The 21,610-nt window shown below is 41.1% G+C and overlaps 1 protein-coding gene across 1 annotated transcript in view; it reads left to right on the top strand.

The window, feature by feature from the left end:
* LOC150088284 (aminopeptidase N-like) overlaps positions 1-21,610 on the top strand; it is a 488,751-nt gene that overhangs the window by 447,965 nt on the left and 19,176 nt on the right. Inside the window, exons 16-17 of the mRNA XM_090369447.1 lie at positions 2,608-2,721; positions 16,257-16,424. Of these exons, the coding sequence (XP_090225573.1) occupies positions 2,608-2,721; positions 16,257-16,424 (282 nt within the window). The remainder of the gene's footprint in view (positions 1-2,607; positions 2,722-16,256; positions 16,425-21,610) is intronic.

The raw sequence follows: 21,610 nt of genomic DNA, 5'->3' as shown, positions 1-21,610 counted from the left end.
CTATTAAAGAAATGATAACATGACAATATCAACAAGATGAAAGGTTTTATATATTGAACGCACATTTTGTATGCACACTATGTTTCTTAGAAACACATAATTGGGCTTGATGGAGTCTTATATATAGAAATATGAATCCTGGGTAGATATCTTGGCTTTTATTTTTTCGCTTATTACTCAAACTATGCCCATAGCGCTCAAATAACTTGTCTCAAGTTCTCTTAATAGCATTCTCTCTTGAAAATCGCTGTGATGTTCCTCCAATAAATTAATGCAGTTATTTAGTCAATATTTTGTTAGTGAAGAGGCACTTTTACTACACTTGCTGTGTACTGAAAACGCCTCTTGAAAACCCTCCGTGTTGCGCTTGTGCAACGTGAAGATTAACTCCTGAAGTTTAGCGTTGGTAAGAAACTCACAGTAGCAGCTTAGGCAGTCCTTTCCGTCATCCGCACTGATTCCCTCAGTCCCTGCTATGGTTTCCACATGGCTGTTGTCTTCAATTGAATTGGATAGCTTATATTTAAAAACAGATGAGGCCAGTATGACTTCATACAAAATGGGAAGACTTAATTTCAAGCCCCATCGATGTCACGGAGTACCTTCATTATGTGGAAATTTTTCCACCAGTCACGCATTCTTTATCCATTCTAGAAATTGTTAGCGCCTTAATGATTAAATTATATATGTATAGTAATTTCAAGACAGGACGAAAGCCGGCCTTCCGGCATAGAGAATCAACAGACAAGAGGTGGAGATGATAAATATGTGCATAACAAGTGTACAGGCTCAGTGGATCGCGCTCATCCGATGCTACTCGTCTACGGCTCTCTGCAAAATACAAGTAGTTTTCCATATTTTTTTTTCTTTTTAATTTTTTCGATTTGTAGTAACCTATCATCGAGGAGTGATGCTATGAAACAGAGGATATTACCTTGGATTAGATAGTGGTCTTCCAGTAAGCGGAGGAGCGCCGACACGTTGATGGCGGCAAAAGCAGCTTCAATATCCAGGTACGTGATTGCGAGTTCCTCTTGCTGTTCAAAGGTGGACAATATATTCCATATGGGTGCAAGGAGGTTCGTCACTGTGGATCGGTTTTGGATGGCGTAGTGGATCTGTGGCGGCTTATCTCTAAGAATCTGATTCATTAAAGTGGGCAGCATAGTTTCTTCCGGGATTTTCAGGAGCGTTGAGGAGTTATACATCGGCCGAAAGTGCCTGGGTAGAGTGGGGTTTAGAACTTTTGGATGTGGTCTGACAAGGTAGCTATTCCAGGCTTTAGGAAAATTTCTTGTGGTTAGAATTCCGTTGAAGATGTACTTGACCGGTTGGAGGATGAACGGACTGAGGCATTTTACCATGAATTGTGGCACTTTGTCGGCCCCCGCGGTTGCTGTTGCTGGAAGTGAGTTTATCGCTGCTGTTAGCTGGTGTGTAGAGATAGTGATGGGATGCAAGATGTCTTGTTGTAATTCATTGTCGGGACATAAAAGAGAGTTTAGTTGATCTTCACGCGTATTGAATCTGGTAATATGATCTAGCCATTGAGCTGGGTCCAGCTGACTAGGAAAGCTATGGGATCTGAAGCGGTATGGGATTTTCCCTTTTTGAAGTTGAGCGCCCAGGTGTGCTGTTATTGCTCGTGATTTCTCCCTATTCAATTGCGCTCGTGCTCTTGAATAAGATATCCGGTCAGAAGTCTGTTGAGTTCTTTTCCAGATCTGGTGTAGCTGCTGCTTTAACAGGAAGGCCATGTGTACATTTGGATTTCACCAGGCTTTGGAGTAAGATGAGATCCTTATCTTCTTTGATGCGGAATATTGTGCAATGGTGTTTACCCAGTTTATCAATAGTGTTACCTCAAGCGAGACGTCACACGTTTCAAGGATATTCCAAGGTATAAGGATGGCGGCTTGCAGGCATTTTTGGATGTTAAAGAGCTTGGGGCTGACGATGACGGCGGTTTGAACATTTTTTCGGGCAGGTGGTCCCCGAGCAGGAATAATTAATTTTGCGTAGATAGGGTCATGATCCGATTTGTAGTGCGTCTCAGGTGGTTCTTCAATCATGCATGCTAAGATGCAAATGGGCTATTGTCCTATACTATTGCAACAGAAATTATTATGATAATTTTAATGACCATTGATAGAGTGAACTATATATCCCTATTAAATACTTTTACATTGGAAATTTTCAGAATTAACATTTATAGTTTTTAAACCTATTTATAGTTTTCCACTACCAGCATTTTAACTGCTGGAAGTACGGCATCTCATAGGGAACTGCTTCATTATTCATAATTTCTCAGAGTTTTTTAAATTGGAACCACCAGTAATTTTTGAACAAGCTATCAGAGCAGTGTCTTGGTTTTTAAATAAATATTATAGTGAAGTGCCAACGATGTCATTTCTTAAACAGTATTTCTCTCAATGTAAAAGAAACTTGTTTACTCTTGAAGGCCAGGCTAAAATTATTATGGTTGCAAAATATACAGAAAGATAATATACAACCAAATTTACTAATTTATTATGAATATGTCATATGAGGCCAGTGAGGAGCATTTAATGTAAGTAATCAGTGAAATATATTGTACCGTTCTTTCAGGTTAACCAGAATTAATACCCTTGCATGGGCTTGTAAATATGACTATCAGGATTGTGTCGATATGGCAAAGAAAAAATTTCAACAGTGGCGAAAGGATTATACAAACATGGAAATGTGAGTATTGTGTTAAAATTTATATGAATGATTTCTGGAAAAGCATTTTTATTGAAGAATCTTAATTTGCACTTTTTTTTTTATAAAGCCATTTAAAATGCTTTTGAAATTGTATTATTATTAGCATCGGCATAAACAAAATTATGTAAAGGAGCTTTTGAAGCATCAGCCAAACATAAAAAGATAAGACATATATATATTATTAGAATGTATAACACACACACACACACACATACACGTACACTGTAATAGTTCGTCTCAACTCCTTTAAATTTATTCAGACTTTCTTCTTCCGCAACACAAAGTGGAAAGTTATTCCAAAGATTAGTTACTCTCTCTGATTGAAGGCGATTCTTGGCATTCATTTTGAAATCATTCTTTTGAATTTAAATTTATGCTCCCTTATTTTATTTTATATTTTTAGTTTATTTCTAAACGTTAATGTGCTAAAATTATTTTGTAATCTTTAGGTGTGTAAAAAAATTGGTTAAAAAAAACACAAAACGTTTATTTTCCTACAGGGGGGTTAGCAGGAATGACACATAAAAGCGATGGAGAGTGATATATCAATGCGTGACATCTAATGAATTATAATCACAGTGCTGCCTTAAAGACATCCGAAAAGTACTTGTTTCTTTATGTCAGTGAACCAAACAGGCATCATTTCGGTTTCGTGTGCAAAACTCACTTGATTCCTGAAGTCTCTTACTCATGAATTATAAACGAACAAACGTATATAATCACTGTCAGCCTGGTGGAAAGGGCTTGGTTTCTGATCTTCGTTCAATGATGCAAAGAATTTTTAATGGCTTTTTGTACAGCGTGGCTGAGTTAGTCGCTCCAATTTTTCGTTCAGTAAACAGGTATAATCGACCACAGAATGCAGGCAATTTACGGGTACAATATACTGTAGCCTCGTAGACTTTTTTTCTACATCTTTTGTATATCACAACTTAAATTTTTATTTTTATCGAGTCTCTTTGGAGGACGTCAAGCCTGGCAGCCACAATTCTTCAGTGCGCCCCCATATCTTTCTATTAGGTATTAGGTCTGTTGAAGGTCTGACGGCTCCTGGGATTTCTCCCATCTCCGCGTGTGTTCTTAATTTTTGACGTGTAGGACTAAACACTGTGGAAGACAAAAATTTGGAGGCTGAAAATTGGAGGGAAGAAATTGGAAGTAAGGGCCGATAGAGTAGATGGCCCCTGCAGGCAGTGTGGCATGTCCGTGCCTCACCAGAGTGAGAAAATTGTGGACATGTGTGTGTGTGTGTGTGTGTGTGTGTGTGTGTGTGTGTGTGGACATGTGTATATGTAAAGGGTGGGTCCTAGAACGTTTGTTCAACTCCACCTCGTATCTCTGTGAAGAACAGAATCACAACAAATGGGCCAGATATGTGTGTGACGTAGGTTTGTGTGTATTATGTGCGTGTTCTGTTGTTCTGTTCTGGCCTCTTGGCTACCCAGAAGCATCAGTCACCTGAACAGATGATTCTGGGTACTCGTCCACAACATGGGAAGGTCGGCCAGTCCATGTAAAGCTCGTACTGTCTCAAGAGAGACTCTGACCCACCTCTGATGTTGCCAGGATCCTGTGGAGGGGAGGAGTGGCAAGCCTCTTCCCCCTCCCCAGGAGTTTGGGAAGAAAGATCCGCTCAAGAGAGTACGGATTCGGGAGAGCGCCACCGTGTATCGTCTCCGTCAATTTTGCAGGCTCTGAAAAGTGGGTCATTGAGTCCCGTCCTGGTAGGACACTAATAGAGGGGTTAAATCTGGGATGTCATCCTTCTAGACTGCATGTGGTCTGGGTCCTATTATCTGGTCATTATCTCTGGTCATCATAATCAAGTCTACTGGCTGTCGCTACATAATCAAGTCTACTGGCTGTCGCTACAGGAGTTTATCCCTTCCGTGATGTTTACTTTTGTCTTTACACTACATTTTGTCGTTTTTTAGTGGTCTATGCTGCAAGGTCTTGGAGCAGTGTCCCTTTGTTCTGATGTCATGACTATTTAAAGATGGTTTTCTCTTCCACTGGCGGTAATAATGCCCTATTGTGCTTAGACAATATACTGTCACTTGTTTTTTCCAGTGCATTTTGTAGTCAGTCCAAGGTCTGTATGGTCGGCTCCTCTGTGTCGTCTCGCTGCTATGTGCAGGTTTGGTTTGTCTCATTCCGTTGAGATCTTCTGTATATGGCGGTTAGTGTTTGGCGCCTGGTAAATAATCCCTGGGCAAAACCAGTTAAGGGTAAGTAGATACTACTCAAGGTCTCTTGGTAGATAGTGAACTCTAGACATTAGTCAACGTCACCAGGGCCGTATCATTACAAATTTCGCGCTGCTGGGGCTCTTTAGAGAAGAAGTTATATGAGGTCATAAAAGAAAATGAACAGCTGAAGGCCACCAACGCCCAACTCCAACAAACTAATAAAACTCTATCTAAAGTAACCAAAAATCCAACTATAGCAGCTCTGAATACCGGGCTACCTTCCAACCAAGCTTCTGATGAAGATACTCGGCACCAGTTGTCTTATGCTGCCACGCTCAAACTACCTCAGATCCCCACCACACAGAACAAGCATATGCTGATTATAAAAGCTAGAGAAGGGTGCAACATCCCAGATAGCGATGGAGTGAAGGACACCGTCCTAAAGAAGATAAAACCAAAATTAGACAATCTCCAAATCAAAAGCATTCGCAAAATTCGCGACAAAGGGATAATATTGGAAACAGCCACTAAGTCAGATCTAGAACAGATCAAGTCTTGCGGCACAGCTGAAGATCTAACTCTTACCTTTGAAACCCCTAAACTCAGGGGACCAAGTTTAATTGTGTTTGATGTAGATGGCTCAATCCAGAAAGTTGACCTACTGCAGGAAGTATATAACAGAAATCTCTTTGAATCCATGAGCAAAGAAGAAGCCATTAAGGAGATGAAAATTCAATTTTCCACCAATGGACGGACTCGTGGTCGACTTAATTGGGTTATAGAAGTGTCCCCCAGGATAAGGAGATTCCTACACAGCCAGGATAGAATTTATCTGGGCTGGTCATCCCACAGATTCAGAGATTTTGTACCAGTCCTGAAATGCTACAAATGTCTTGGTTATGGGCACACCTCTGCTAAGTGTCTTAAAAAACAACCAATATGTGGGCATTGTGCTGAGGCAGGGCATCTCTACAAGGACTGTCCCAACAAAGCCTCGCCTCCTAAATGCTCAAATTGCAAAGCGATTAACAAACCCTACGATCACTCTGTGCGGGATGGAGCGTGCCTTGTATATAGAAGAGCAGCAGATATAGTACGCAATAAGACCAACTATGGAAAATAGGATGCTGAACACCCCCCCCCTCTCCCAGACTTCGTATAGCTCTGATCAATGGCCAAAAATCCATCTCAGTGGCAACACAGCTTCATCCTCTAATGGACGAGTTGAATCTAGACATTCTTCTCCTTCAGCAACCATACTGCGTCCGTGGAAGGGTCTCTGGTTACCCCCTGGCTTTCAGGAAAATCCAGACGACAAACCAATTGTGCCTCGCTGCTATCATCGTCCGCAATCCAGACTTAGTAGTAACACAGATAGAATCACTCTGCACTCCCCACCTAGCGGGGGCTACAATAGAAGGCAGCTTCGGCCGTATTGCGGTCCTAACAGCATATTTCCAATTTGGTACAGATATCCTCCCGCACATAGCTCGACTAGAACAATCTGTTGACCTCCTGGAGAACACTGATGTCATCATAGCAGCAGATTTGAATGCCCGGTCGACACAATGGTTCAACACCTCTACCGATGCAAGAGGAGATATGTTAGATGAATTCATTGCCTCACGCGGCCTTGAAATCATCAACAGACCAGGACAACCAACCACCTACTCTTCGGGAACTGGAGAGTCTAACCTGGACATCACACTGACTACTTTTCTTCGCAATAGACTCCTCCATTGGCAGGTGCATGACACGGCCACTACTAGCGACCATCGCCTCATCACTTACAGTGTTACCGATTCTGCCCTCCCTCGTCAAGTGCCTATCCAGGATATTGTAAGATTCTCTACTAAAACAGCGAACTGGGACCAGTTTGACAATGTAATTCAAGATGTTCTTCATGACCCAGCTAGTAACTTCTACCAATCAATGAACAGTGCGCAGAAAACAGACTTTGTGCAGAGTCTGCTCCTCAAAGCTTCAGAGGCTTCCATGAAAAAATGTTCCAGGAAACCAAGATCTGTTCCATGGTGGTCGCAGGAACTCACTAACATGCGCAATTCTCTGCAGCGCGCTCGGAAAGAATACCAATGCAAGAGAAGGACTGAACCTGCTCACATCGTAGAACAGTATAGAGACCGATTCAAAGCAGTCCGCCGTGAATATACTAACAAAATTTACCATGCCAAGCAAAGCTCCTGGCGTTCCCTTGTCGAGACTGAGGGGAACCGGAATCCGTGGGATTTAGTCCACAAACTCGTGAGGAATAAGCTGGGATCCACGGATGTCATACACTCTGTCCGCTCTGATGACGCGTCTGAGGCTACACACTGGGAAGATACAATCAACCGGATTCTGGATGAACTAATATATCAGGACAACACCAACTCTGACACTGACATCTACAGGAAGATAGCAGTACAAAATTCCAGCTTCCAGCCAGACATTATGGAGGAACCATTCACAGAGGAAGAAGTCGATGCAGTAATTAAAAAAATCAAAAAAGGTAAAGCTCCTGGTCTGGATTTTATTGAAGGCGAGACTGTGCAACGTCTCTGGGCCATAGCTCCAATGATACTTCTTCAGCTCTTCAACACCCGTCTGAATGAGGGTAACTTTCCATCACGTTGGAAGCATGCTAACCTGAGGCTCTTACCTAAGGATCCCACAGGTACCTCCAAGGCATATCGCCCGATTGCGCTGCTTCCCATTCTCAGCAAGGTTTTTGAGAGACTGTTGCTCTCCCACTTCCAACCCCGATATGAAGCCAGTGGTTTGGCATCCTCGCTTCAATTTAGATTCAAACAAGGGTGCTCCACAATTGATGCTCTATCTAAAACCCTCAAAGTTGCAGAACAGTCGGATGCAACTTATGTACTGGCAATCTTCATTGACTTCAAAGGAGCTTTTGACACAGTGTGGTGGCCGGGCGTTCTTCAGAGGGCCAGAGTCTCTAACTGTACTTGGAATTTCTACCACTGCCTCAAAAGTTACTTCTCTAACCGCAAGGTCAGCATCGAAACAAAATATCACTGCATCACCCGACATCTAACCCGAGGCTGTCCCCAGGGCTCCATCCTGGGGCCAGCTGTCTGGAATATGATACTCGACGACTGGCTCCTGAGGGACTACAGACACACTACTCAGTTTCTTATGCCGATGACATGGTTATCATCATTGAGGGCCCCACCCGCGCCACCATAGAAACCCAGGCCACGGTTGTTCTCTCTGCTCTGTCCGTATGGGCCACTGAAAATAAACTCTCAGTCTCCACTGAGAAGAGCAAAACCCTCCTATTAAAAGGCAAACTGGACTTCTCCAGACCTCCCACCATACGTTTTAATGGCGGCCCACTGAAAAACTACCGATCGGTGAAGTACCTGGGGGTAATTTTGGACGACAGGACAACTTTCATCCCCCATATCCAAGCTATCAAAGAAAAGATAAAAAATTACATCACTATGTTAGCACGTTTTACCGGCAAGGACCGGGGTCTTAAAGGACCAACTCAACGCCTTTTATACTCAGCAGTATTTATACCAATTGTCACATATGGAGCTGTAGTTTGGTACCACAGAATGACTTTAGTGCATGCTCAACGTAAAATTCAGCAAATTCAACGACTTATGCTATTACAAATGACCCCCGCATGTAGAACGACATCAACTGCTGCCCAACAGCTACTAACAGGCCGCCTCCCTTTGGACCTCCACGTCGCTTTTATCGGACTCTCTAATGCAATTAAGAAGAATAAAGAAGCTGAATTCCTCACTATTCAAACCCGTACCGATACGGACATCAAACAGGAACATAAACGTGTGTGGCTAGAATTTATAAACGTATGGCAAACCCGCTGGAATAACTCCACAACTGGTGCAACTACTAAACTTTTCCTTCCTGAGGTAACCTACATCAACAAACAACGTTCCACTTGGTTCTTTCCTAACGTCTATGCTTCCTTCCTATTAACTGGCCACGGGTCCTTCAAGAGACGCCTTCTAGAGTTCGGCCTAGTCGAGGATACCCTCTGTACCTGCGGAGAACCTGAAGACTGGGATCACGTGATGCACTCATGCAACTTTTGCTTAGATCTAAGAATCCAACTACTCCTAGACCTCCACACTACATCACTTCGGTCAGAAACCAAGTTATTGGAATCTAATGATACCTTCCGTGCACTGACCAGTTATGCCAACGAGGTCTTTCGTCGTCGCTGGCATCACCTGCAACTCCCGAACACTACTCCTGGATAACCTCCTCTAGACATGAACTGATAACCAGCACTGGAAACTTCTAGACATGAAACTGCAAATGGCGGCCAGCCCTGTCGACGCCGCTCCGTGATTCTCCATTGTGATGATCGTGGACTCTTTAATTTGAACTTTACCTATTCTCTTCTTCCTACCCACAGTCTTTCTCCAGGACTCCCACAACTGCACCTAGCACTCTTCCTGCTCCGTTTCGCCTGGGAGGATGCCTACGCTCTGTCATCCTCGCTATCCTGTCTGTCTTCCACTTTCCTCTCTCTTCTCTGCTCTTTCCTTGGCTTTCTCCACTCTCGCTCCTGCAAGAGTGTGGACGGCCCGTCAGATGTCTTTTACTCCCTGGTCCGGCTCCTCGTGCCAGTGGACGGATGCCAGAAGGCTCCTTCCTGGTGATCGCGCCTCCCAGTAACGAAGAGGCCAGTCAAACAACACAAACAAAACACTACTCACACATAACCCACACTGACTGGCTTTGCTATGTTAACAGAGTATTTAACGCGGAAATGTGGGAAACCACGGGAACCGCATAACAAAAAACACTATGTCCACTGTTATTCTGCATGTAAGGTCTTCGTATTGGGCACACTCAAACATAATGTGCACCCAGCTTTCTTGTTCCCCGCAAGTACAGCGTGCGTTCTCCACTATTACCAATGTTGTGACCTTTGTATTGAAAGACCTATGACCCGTAAGGAGGTAGGTCGTGTAAAGTCCGAGTTGCGGCCAGGTTGGGAGAATGGGTTATGCTCTGTCTACGTCCGGGATGAACTTTTTGGTGATATTCCCATTTGTTGTGTTTGTCCAGCGGTTCTGCCAGGTTTGTTTTTAGATATTTCTGCAGCCTGTTATTTTCAGCCTTGTGGGTTGTAATGTTATCCACGGTATAGTATAGATGGGTGCAAGGCATTCCTTTGGTTATATAATAGGTTATTCCAGTGCGTATGGTGTCCAGCTCAAAGGGAAGGGCTCTGGCTAAGACCCGTAGGGCAACAGTGGTAGTTTTGCTCCAGGCTCTGGTAATGGTTAACAGGATAGTTCTATCCATTGAGTCAATTATGCGTCTATTTACGGCAGTTTATGCCTTGTGATACCAAACCGCAGAGGTGTATGTTATAGCTGGTAGGAATGTTGTTTTGTAATATAACGAGAATATGCGACATTTAAGTGCCCAGTCACGAAGGGCCATACGGGCTAAAAGTGGAGGATACTTCCTTATCTTTGTCCTTAGATGTGTGAGATGCTGCTTGAAGGAAAGATTACAATCTAATATCACCCCCAGGTACTTAAGCTGGCTTTGGCGTTTAGTTGTGGTGTTGTTCACCTTTATTTGGGGCGGCCTGCGCAGGTCAAGGGTGCCTTTCAGTAAGATTGAAGATGCCTTAGTTGGTAAGATTTTTAGATAGTGTAAGAGGGTCCAGTCCTGTGGTATCTTTATGGCATGGTTTGCTTTTACCTCCAACCGTGCTCTGCTGTCGGCAGCAATTTTCAAGATCAGGTTGTCGCGAAAGCTTGGGTGTGGACGTCACCAAGATCCATGGCCAGGAACTCATTCAAAACAATGTTCCACAATACACCGGACCGAACCTATTGGTAACTCTCTAGGAGGCTTCCGGATCAGCTAGTGTATAATCTTTCTACCTCTACTCTGCCAGATAGTGACTGGAGGGAGTCCGAGTAGTGTGTATGCGGGGAGCATTGTCGAGACCACGTTATGTCAAGGATCTGGGTATAGTCTTACTATGTGTACGCCATAGCCAAAATTTTCATTACTTCATACAGCATGTCCCACCAACTTTTTCTTACTATTGAATACATCATGAATTGTCAAACTAATAAAGCAAGCTTATCTGCGAAAAGATCTAAACCTCCCAAGCACTTCCTAATTCATTTCACAAATATACCTGGTCTCAATTCTAATTTCATCGATGTCCATTTCCACTTGCAGTCTGCCAAACCCCATGTACTTTTTCTGACAGAATCTCAGTTATCAGTTGATTCAACTACTGCTCATCAGATGCCCAAATTATTTGCTGTATGATTCCTTTCGCCTCAAAGGTGGTACTTGTGCATACGTCCGTTCTGATATTCCCTGACAGAAACTTGGCAATTTGGAATCTCGTCTCTTTGATTTTCTCTGGCTTAAAATCTGTCTACCTCATTGTGTCAAATTCATCTGTTGTCTCTACCGTTCTCCCAACTCCACTAATCACTTGGAGCTCTTTGACTTCCTCTCTTTGCAACTTGACTTTCTCCAGTCCAACTTTCCTAACAGTGAGGTAATTTTCCTTGGTGATTTTAATGTTCACAACTCCAGCTAGCTTCCATTTTCTAGTCACACCGACCCAGCTGGTAGAGATGCTGAGGCTTTTGCAATTACGAATGACCTTGCACAGATTGTTCATTTATCTACAAGAATACCGGACAATCCTAATCATACAGCCAATACGCTTGATCATCTGTACGTCTTCTTTTCCCTCCGTTTCAATGAGTCCTACATGGACTCGTTATTGAAACGGAGTAGCTTTGAGGTCATACTTTAGTTCCTTCATCATGGTTGTGTTTAATTCTTCACTGGTTCTCTTTTTCTGGGTGCCATCTGTGACCATAGGATTAAGCACAACCAAGTGTCTTCAAGAGAGGTTGCTTCCTTTTTTGGGGCCCCCCCTCTGAATTTGTTTTCCCTGATTTTGGTTACTCCTCAGCGTTTTGGCATATGTGAGAGCACGCTGCTGCATTTTATTTGCCTCACAGTCATTATAGGCCTGCAGCCTCGCGGTGGCTTTTTCATTCTCGACATAGGTCTTGAATAGGATAGTCTCCATCTTGTTAAAGATTGTGACGATTTGCGAACTCACAACGGTGGTTATCCTGTTATTCGGTTCTTTAAAAATTAATTCCAGTGCTGTTTTGAGTGCCAGCGACTTGTCATATACAGTGCCCACCGGTAGGGAAGAATCCAGGGATTCCCGCTTTTCCTCGTTTGTTTCTTTGTTAGCATTGACATTTTCTTGGATGTCCTTATTCCCATATCTTCCTACAGAGATGCTGCAATGCAAGCTTATTAAAACGATGCCGTTTATTAATAAAAATATAAAATAAATTTCAGTTAATTATTTTAAACCGCCAAAGCCGGATTAGTGTACTACACTAAGTGAACTTACAATTGAATTACAGTTGTAATTCGTAAGTACTACTGCAGCTTCAGTCTTTACAATGATAATGAAAGCCAGGAAGTTTTACTTACATAGCTAGCTAGAAAAATCATAGTTTTTGTAAACCAAGAATGGAATGTAGTTTACGGAATAAAAGTGGATGTGTGATAAAATCGTTTGTTGAAATGTGGGATGCTTGTCCAGCTGCTTCTTACGCCATTTTAAGAAATAATACACACACATACACACGGTGTTCAGATTGTGGAGAATTTCATTTCAGTAATAAATTATGGAAACATATTGCGTCAGGAAGACATTGATATGTATTCGCTCCAGCTGGTATAGAGGTGATCTGCATTGGAAGAATATTTGAAGACTTCCTCTGACAGTTTAGTTTGGTTACGAAAGATTGCCTAAGCTAGCTAACAAGTTGAATAGCACAAGAATTTTCTGGGGAAAAAACCATTGGAAAGTAAACGGACAAGCTCTGGATGGGTATGGTCCAGATTGTTATATATGGTGATGGACGTAGAAGAAAAATGGAGGATTATAGTTCTTTCAGCATACATTTCATGGTGTTGATAACATATGAATTGATGGCAACATATGGATCTTGAATTCATATGGATGCGGCTAATGGTGCTGTGTGTGTAGGATGAACAGTTATCATAGGATATACAATTAATTTTGCTGTGTGTATTGATAGCAGGTGGTAATCGGTTACGATGCAGTTCCTTGTGCTGCAATAGAAAGTATGGTAATCGGTTACGATGCAGTTCCTTGTGCTGCAATAGAAAGTATGGTAATCGGTCTACGTAGTTCGTTATGCTGCAATTTGGAGGATATAATAATAGTTTTTGATGCAGCTCCTTGTGTTGCGCCACGGTGGATTAAATGCTACAATTCGTTGATTTATATTCAGTGATTACTGAGTTCTATAATGAGTACGGGCTGGCATATATTAGACTGATCTGCTGTGGATCAGAATATAAATGTCTGACAAAATATGGAAAGGATAGGTACTGTAATGTATATACAAGTAAACACGTGGCGAGTTTGCCATAGTCTGGATTGAGACTGCTCTGTCTTAAGAAATTAAAAAAAAAAAAAAAGAAAAGAAAAAACCTTAAAGTCATATTAAAGGCATTTCTTTGATTCTGGGCCTCGATCCAAATGAAGACTAGAAATCCCATTTTTACGAATGTTAACGACTACTTCTCTTACGAATAAGCTTCTGCTTTGAAGTTGCTAGGGTCGCATTTTTTTTTTTTTTTTTTTTTTGGCACCTTCCCTTATTTTCGTAGCATTGCTACTCTTTTTCCCCCTACTGAGGCAAGCACACTACCGAGTATAAAAATGATTGGGAATTCCCAGGAATAATGAGTCGTAATATGAAATACAGTATTAAAGAATAAACGGAATTGGTCACACTTTTCAAACGAGGCACTTCGAAACAACGCAAACTGAACATTTTTTTTTAAATTTATTATACGAGGCTGTCCCTCCCAAATTCGGGCAATCCCACTTTATATTAACAATACCATACATACAGTATTACAAATACAATTCATAATATCGTACGGAGAATGAGGTACATCCATTCAAAAGTAGGCAACGTTATCCAAAGTCCAATCGTACAAGAATCCGTCAAGAAAAAATGCGTAATCCAAGTCGTTCTTGGTACGAGGAACTGCATGATCTCACAGATATCATCCGATGTACTTCTAGTCTGAGACAGAACGAGTCTACCACAGCACAAGGAACTACATATTATTACTGAGTCATCTGAAATGTTTATGTTTTGAGAAAAGTAATGGATAATCAAACTGAAGTCGTGCAGTACAAGGAACTGCATTCACAAAAATCACGAGGGGCAGAACAAAAAAAAAATGAAGTAAAATTTCACGAGTGAAAATGCACTAGTTATGACATGTGATTTCCCTGCTAAAAGATAATTGCAGCATAATGAGCTGCAATAGACGTTCCTTATCTGAGACTAACAGAGGTGAATTATTCTACTAACCACCATTGTTAGCCCACATGTTGGTTAGCATGTAGACATGTGTATATGTAAAGGGCGGCACTTGGAACATCTCTTCAGCTCCGCCTCGTGTCTCTCTGAAGAACAGAATCAACTGTAAAGGGCCAGAAATGTGTTGGTGTAGGTGTGTGTGTTTTGGCCGCTTGGCTACCCAGAAGAATCAGTCACCTGGGCAGATGATTCTGGGTATTCGTCCATACCACGGGAAGGTGGGCCAGTCACAGTATAGGACGTGCGGTCTCAAAAGAGACTATGACCCACCTGGTGTTGCCAGCAGATGGGCCAGGATCCTATGGGGCCCATTCCAGAGGGACAATAGCAACAACAACAACAACAAAAAACATCCACCCTTGGTGCAGGTTTTGAGAGGAAAAAATAACAGAAAATGAAGGAAAAGAAAACGAGAGGAAAGAAAAAAAGAGACGAGGAAAGGGTAAAAAAATAATAATATACCTGAAAATGTCAATAGGTTGATCTTTGATTGGTGCTTGAGGTTATGTTGCTACTGTATTAGTTGTAAGCATATCTTTCCTTCTGGCAAAGACAGCAGCTACAAAAGCCTGGAGTGCATACAAGTGATGTGGGGTCAGAACAAGTTGGTCAACTTGATTTATACTGAAGGATGGGACTTCATTTCGCAGCTCATTCCTAATGTATTCAAAGCTGGCACTTTCGTGGAGAAGATGTTGCCAGTTTTCTTTTGCTCCACAGAAACAGAGGTCAGTATTTAACATGCCTTAAAGTTTAAGGGACCCATACCCAGTAATAAGATACGATGTTTCCAGACTAATCGTAAACCATGAGCTAACCTTCTTCGACATCACAAAGGAGACATCCGGTAGGAAATTTCTGGTTACAGTGCCAACAGTTGAATTGTCCCACCTTGTTTGCCAGACATTTATTAGCTCTTTAAAGCATCGAGCTTTTTTTCCCTTTTATTATCATCATTCAGCGATAGGTCTATATCCATGATAGAGTAGTTATTACCTTTTTGAGCCTGAAGCATAATTCTCTAAATATTACATATAGGTCTAACGGCAGAGTCCGTGCAATAACCTGGATTGCCGCAGTGGACACCGTTCGGCAGATGCGATGTGTTGCTAGTAGCATAGCCCTCTGGATTGAGTTGAGTTTTTGCTTCATTTTGACCATTACCACTCTGTGGAACAAAGCTCCTGCGGCGAATGAGACTATGGGAAGGAATACCACTTTATAGTAGAGGAGCAGAGTGCGCCTGGACAGCACAGCGATCGTCTCTGCATGAAGATTGATGCAATGCATAACAATAAGTGCAGCGCAAATAGCTGCAACTGATGGTTCTTACATTACGCAGAGAAAACTTTTATTTTTCTCTGAAACGATTTGGGCGTCATTCCGCACGGGGTAAGCTACCACCTATAATTAGAACGGTACCGCATAAAATGCGACTACGCTGTTGAAATGTTCAAATTCTTTCTAATGAACAACCAACCTGGTTGTTCTCCAGTCTGCCACAAGACTTCATTACACGATGTAGCAATTAATTTCCTCTATTTGTAAGCAAACTAAACAGACACAGACGTAAATGAGTTTAATTTAATTAAACTCATTGTAAAAATGTAATTAAATTCAATTACATTTATTTTTTATTGTTCTTAGAATTTCGCCAGATTTGAGAAGTCTTATCTATTGCACTACAATTCGCCATTGGCGTGTGTGTGTGTGTCTTGTAAAATGTGTAAATATGCTTTAAAATGTATACAGTTTACTGATAGACTGCCTGCTAATTATATTTATTAATACTATATTCTTTTTCCTTTTATATATCTATAATGGCTGTATTCTCTTATTAAATTTAATTATATTTATTTTTTATTGTTCTTAGAATTTCGCCAGATTTGAGAAGTCTTGTCTATTGCACTACAATTCGCCATGGAAGTGAAGATGAGTGGCAGTTTTTGTGGGAACGATACCTTGAAACAAAGGTGGCTTCTGAAAAAGATAAGCTTATGAATGCTTTAGCATGTGCTCGGGAACCTTGGCTTCTCTATAGGTAAATGACGCATTAGGAGGAATCTACATTGCATTTTTCATAACTAACTGTTTTCTAACAATTTCAGTTTCATGCTTCGGATACTTTAATAACATTTTTATGGTACTGAAAATCTTACAAGCCAAATAAACAATTATTTGTTTACTTTTATTGCACCTGGAAGGAGTTGTTCGGTGTCTAACTAGCATGCGTGTAAAATATCTAAAGAAAAATTAATTACTAGTTCGAGATTACTGGCTCTTCCTCTACCTTTTTAAATATGCAGAAAACTTTAATTGAGTAGTTTTGGAAGTGATATCGGTTTTTATACTGGTTTTTTTTTTTTTTTTTTTTTTTCACCAACTGTGGAATTAGGATATCGTGAAGGGTATAATACGTTGATGTCAGTACTTTATTGGTGGTTTACTTTTTTAAGATCTTTCTATGCATCGTTTTCAGGCAATTACTGTCAACTTTTGTGAAAACAGTTTCCTTGAAAGCGCTACGAGGAACAATGCAATCTGACTATTATAATTCTCACTATGATCAGAAGATCCAAGAGCTATCGCAAAAGAAAATGAAGTAATACAAAATTTAATGAAACAAAACAGTTATTAAGATTATTTACCTAATATTTATGCATATATATACACATAAAGGGAGACTATTACTAACAATGATCTTTTCATTTTCTCCATCTTTAATTTCCAGTCTGTTTCAAGAAATCACTTAGCATCAGCATTAGTAGAGGCATACGATGAAAGAAAACAAGCTTATGCAGCATCAGCCAAAAAAAACTCCCTCCCATTTGTTCCAAATCCTGCCCAGCTCAGCCTTAAATTTATTTAGGCTATGAACTTCCACAACAAAAGATGAAATTCTGTTCCTCCAATCAACTATCTGCCGGCTAAAGGCAAATTTCCGCACAATCTATTCTACAACTGTCTTTCCTCAATTTGAATCTGTGCCCCCTCAGTTCTTAATCTGAGCAAGAGGAAGAATACCATCAGCATTCAGCGTGCTCAACCCATTCAAGACCTTATACACCTCAATCAGTTCACCTCGCAGGTGCCTAGTCTCCAGGTGCTGCAATTTGCAGAACTTAAGCCTTTCTTTGTAAGAGCACCCCTTTGTTCCCCTCACCAATCTTGTTTCCCATCTTTGTACTCATTCTAGCAACTCTACATCCTTCCTAAAATGAGGCCTCCTCATTTTAGGAAGGATGTAGTTATCTCAGTTCCAGACGGGATAATCACATCCCTGTTCCTGCTAGCAAAATTCCTATATATCATTGACAAGACTCCATGACCTGCCATGGCAGCCCGTCTGCACTGTTCGGCGAACAGTGCAGACGGTAATTGTGCAGTCATATTTGACTGCACAATTACCCCCAAGTCTTTTTCACTTTCCACTTCCCTTAGTGTAGTACTACACAGTTGGTAGGTTTCTCTTCGGTTATTTGTTTACAACTCTGGTAATGCAGACCCGTGGGGGCTATTTTATAAAATTGTAAGAAATAAATTATTTACACAAGAAGTGTATAGATTGATCGTATACAATGGTCTGGAGACCACTAACTGGACGGATTCTGTAAACATTATTCTAGATAATCTTTTTCTACAGGACAATGTGTGCTCCGATTCTGATTTTCACACTAATATTCGTTCTGCCAATTCTCTGTATGTTTTTTCAATTAAGACTGAGCCTTTTAGTGCCATCAAGTTGGACACAGCGTCAAACAAGTGAAAGTTAAGAAATGCCCAGGGATGGATATGCTGGAGAGTATCTTTATTATACGGCTCGCCAAGATTAAGCCCAGTATACTTCTACAACTTTTCAATAAATGTTTAGAGGCTGGGACTTTCCCGGATCTGTGGAAGACTGCCCTTATCAAGCTGGTTAGGAAACCAGACAAGCCCCCTCAGGAACCGAGGTGTTATCGGCCTATAGCCTTATTGACCAACCTTGGTAAGCTATTAGAACGTTTAGTTGCCCTGCGAATAAACAACTTGTTATTGGAACGGGGACTAACTGCGCCTAATCAAAACGGATTCACTCCTGGAAGGTCCTGCAAGGACGCCCTTGTTGACATCATTTCTTCTGTTGAACACTGCAGTTTCAAGTATACTCTTGCTATCTTTATTGACTCTGAGGGTGCTTTTGATTCCCTTTTGTGGGAAAGTGCCCTCGAGCGTTTACGTCATGCCGAATGTTCCCAGCAACTTTATCTTCTAATTAAGAGCTATTTCTCTAACAGAGTTATCACCGCCAGATCTCTAAGTACAGACAAATTTTGCGACAGGTCTTTAGAGGGTGTCATCAAGGCTCCATTTTGGGACCATTTTTCTGGAACTTTGTTCTGCAAGGTTAGATTACCCGAACCTTTGACAAGGTGAAGATCATGGCATATGCGGATGATTTGACAGTCTTTGTTGGTGGCAATTCAAGATCTATTGAAATATCCGCTGAGAAAGTTCTATCTGATCTTCAACAATGGACAGTTGAAAATAAGTTAAAAATTAGTTCGACCAAGACAAAAATTATGATCCTTGGCTCTAAATTGGACGTTTGTCGACCACCAAGAGTTAAAATAAACAATACACACATACCTCTAATAACTATTGACAGCAAGTTAAATTTTCCTCATTTATCCAATCTGCGAAATAAGATCAGAAATTTCACCGGTGCTCTTGTCAGAGTTTCTAGAACTGAGTGGGGGTCTTTCTAGAAGATGTTTAAGAATCTACTATAACTCTGTGTTTCTCCCTATGATTGCCTATGCTGCTGGCGCTTGGTTCCATAGGGTGCAGACCGTACAACTTCAATCAAAATTGATGTCAATCCAGCGTACAATGTTACTTTGTATTTTGAAGATTTGTCGAACAGTTTCAACACCTGCTTTGCAGGTTTTAGCTGAGACGTTACCACTCGACCTCTTTGTAATTTTCAGAGGCTTATATTATCGCTTGAAACGTCAGATTCCCACTCAGATCCTTGGAATTTCTATTAACACTCAAGTCGATGTTAAAGCTGAACGACAAAGAATTGGCAAGAGTTGATCAATTTGTGGCAGAGTGGGTGGGATGGCACAACACTGGGCAGTGTAACACTTAAGTTTTTTCCTGAAGTTAACTCTCTTTTGGATAAAAAATCTACAGTCTGGTTTAGCCTTGACTTGTTTACCTCCTATTTTATATCAGGACATGGATCATTAAATAAGAAACTGTTTAAATTTCGCTTGTCTCCTACGGAACTCTGTCATTGTGGCGGTGTGGAAGATTGGCAGCACGTGTCCCTCATACAATGTCCCTCCTGTCCCTCATACAATGAATTTCGAGTAATTCTGCAGAATGCAATTCCCAACTTTTCATCAGGATTGGGACCTAATTTTGTATCAAATGCCACGAGTTACTGCGCCCTTGAGGATTTTACTAAGGCAACCTTCAATAAAAGGCTCGCAATCCTTTCTGCAATGACTGCACCTGCGAATGTTTCAAATTCATCTCTAGACTCTTCACCTTCACTGCAATGACGTCCATTTTCTCAACAAGATCTTCAATTCTAGACTTGTGCTCTGTGTGTTTTTTTGAAACTCTACAAGTGTCCTACAACTACAACTCAATTTGGCGATGAAAATTCCTGTGCTCCTTTGCTCGGATGGCTGTTTACTGACTGTGACTTTGATACTAATGACTGCAGGACTTACTGGATTTAACCTCAACTGTTTATAAGGTTTGTGCCTGCTTCTGAGCTAAAATGCTTGTGTAAAGTTTTGTCGGTTGAATGGTACTGTTATCCTTAATTAATTATTTTCTTTGACCTTGTTTTTTTTTTTTTTATTTATGTTAATATCCAAAAGATTACTTGCATTGTTTACTTTGAAATCTCAAAGTATAATCTGTGTTTACCTCAATCTGTTGAGGTTATCTTGTGTACAGTATTTAATTTTTATATAGTTGTATAAGTTCCTTTTTTTTTTTTTTTTTTACTATTTTTGGCTCGTACTTTGTTGGGCTCTTGGCGTCCCTCTCATCTGCTGCCGCCGGTTGGTTGCCCCTGGTCTACCTTCCCGTAGTGGTGTGGTGGTGGCACGTTTCCAACCTGCTGATTCCGGGTAGCCAAACAGCCAGCTCACTTCTGGCCATTTCTGCAGAATCGTCTAATTTAAAAGTGAAACGAGGCAGAGATGAACTAACTTTCCATGTGCCGCCCAAGACAAATACATACATACATACATTCTCTTCGGTTATTGCTACCCATATGCAGTACATTTGTCAATGTTAAACTTCAGTTGCCACTTCTCAGCCCATTTTCCCAATTTATCTAGATCCAGTCGGGCCGACCGGGCTAGCCGAGTGGGTAAAGTACCTGCCCGGCAACCCAAAGGTCGCGGGTTCGATTCCCGCCTCGGGCTTGGATCAAAGTACTGCAAAAAAAACCTTGGGAGGTGCAATATGGCCACAGCAGCCGATGCGCCAACAACTACCAAATCAAAAAAAAAAAAAGATCCAGTCGGAGTAGCATACTGTTTTGTATCATCCGAAAACTTGGATATTAAAACTGACATACCTTCATGAATAGCATTGATAAATATACAAAACAACAATGGGCCCAACACTGAACCCTGGGGAACTCCACTAATAACATTTGTCCACGAAGAGCAGTGTTCATTGAAACAGCTCTCTCTCGTCTCCCACTCAACCATCCCTTTATCCATTGTAGCAACTTACCCTTAATACCATTATGCTCCAATTGTACAGCAGTCTTCCATGTGCAACAGTATCAAAAGCTTTGAAATCCAAGTATATGATATCAAAATTATTTTTGGCATTCAGTTCCTTTGTGACCACATCATAGTATCCAACAAATTGGTCAGACAAGACCAATTGACCCTTTAACAAACCCATGCTGTGTCTTAACTATTACTGCAGTCTTGTCTAGAAGATCCTGCAATGCTTCTTTAACCAGTGATTCCATTATTTTCCCCGGAACACAAGTTAAAATAACAGGTCTATAGTTACTTGTGTCGCCTTTTGAACTCCCTTTGTGAATTGGTGATACATTTGCACGGGGTAAGCTTTCTTGCATTCATTAAATTTCTCTTGAATTTACTACAATTTATCATAATGAAAACAATTAACATAAAGTAAAACACAAATTTAATTCAGTTCCGTTTATGCAAACAGTATTATTATTTTCTAAAATTA

The sequence above is a fragment of the Mastigoproctus giganteus genome, chromosome 3 (genome assembly GCF_048544385.1).
Source record: "Mastigoproctus giganteus isolate SK-2022 chromosome 3, ASM4854438v1, whole genome shotgun sequence".
NCBI lineage: Eukaryota > Metazoa > Arthropoda > Arachnida > Uropygi > Thelyphonidae > Mastigoproctus > Mastigoproctus giganteus.
This window is presented reverse-complemented; position numbering and strand designations above follow the sequence as displayed.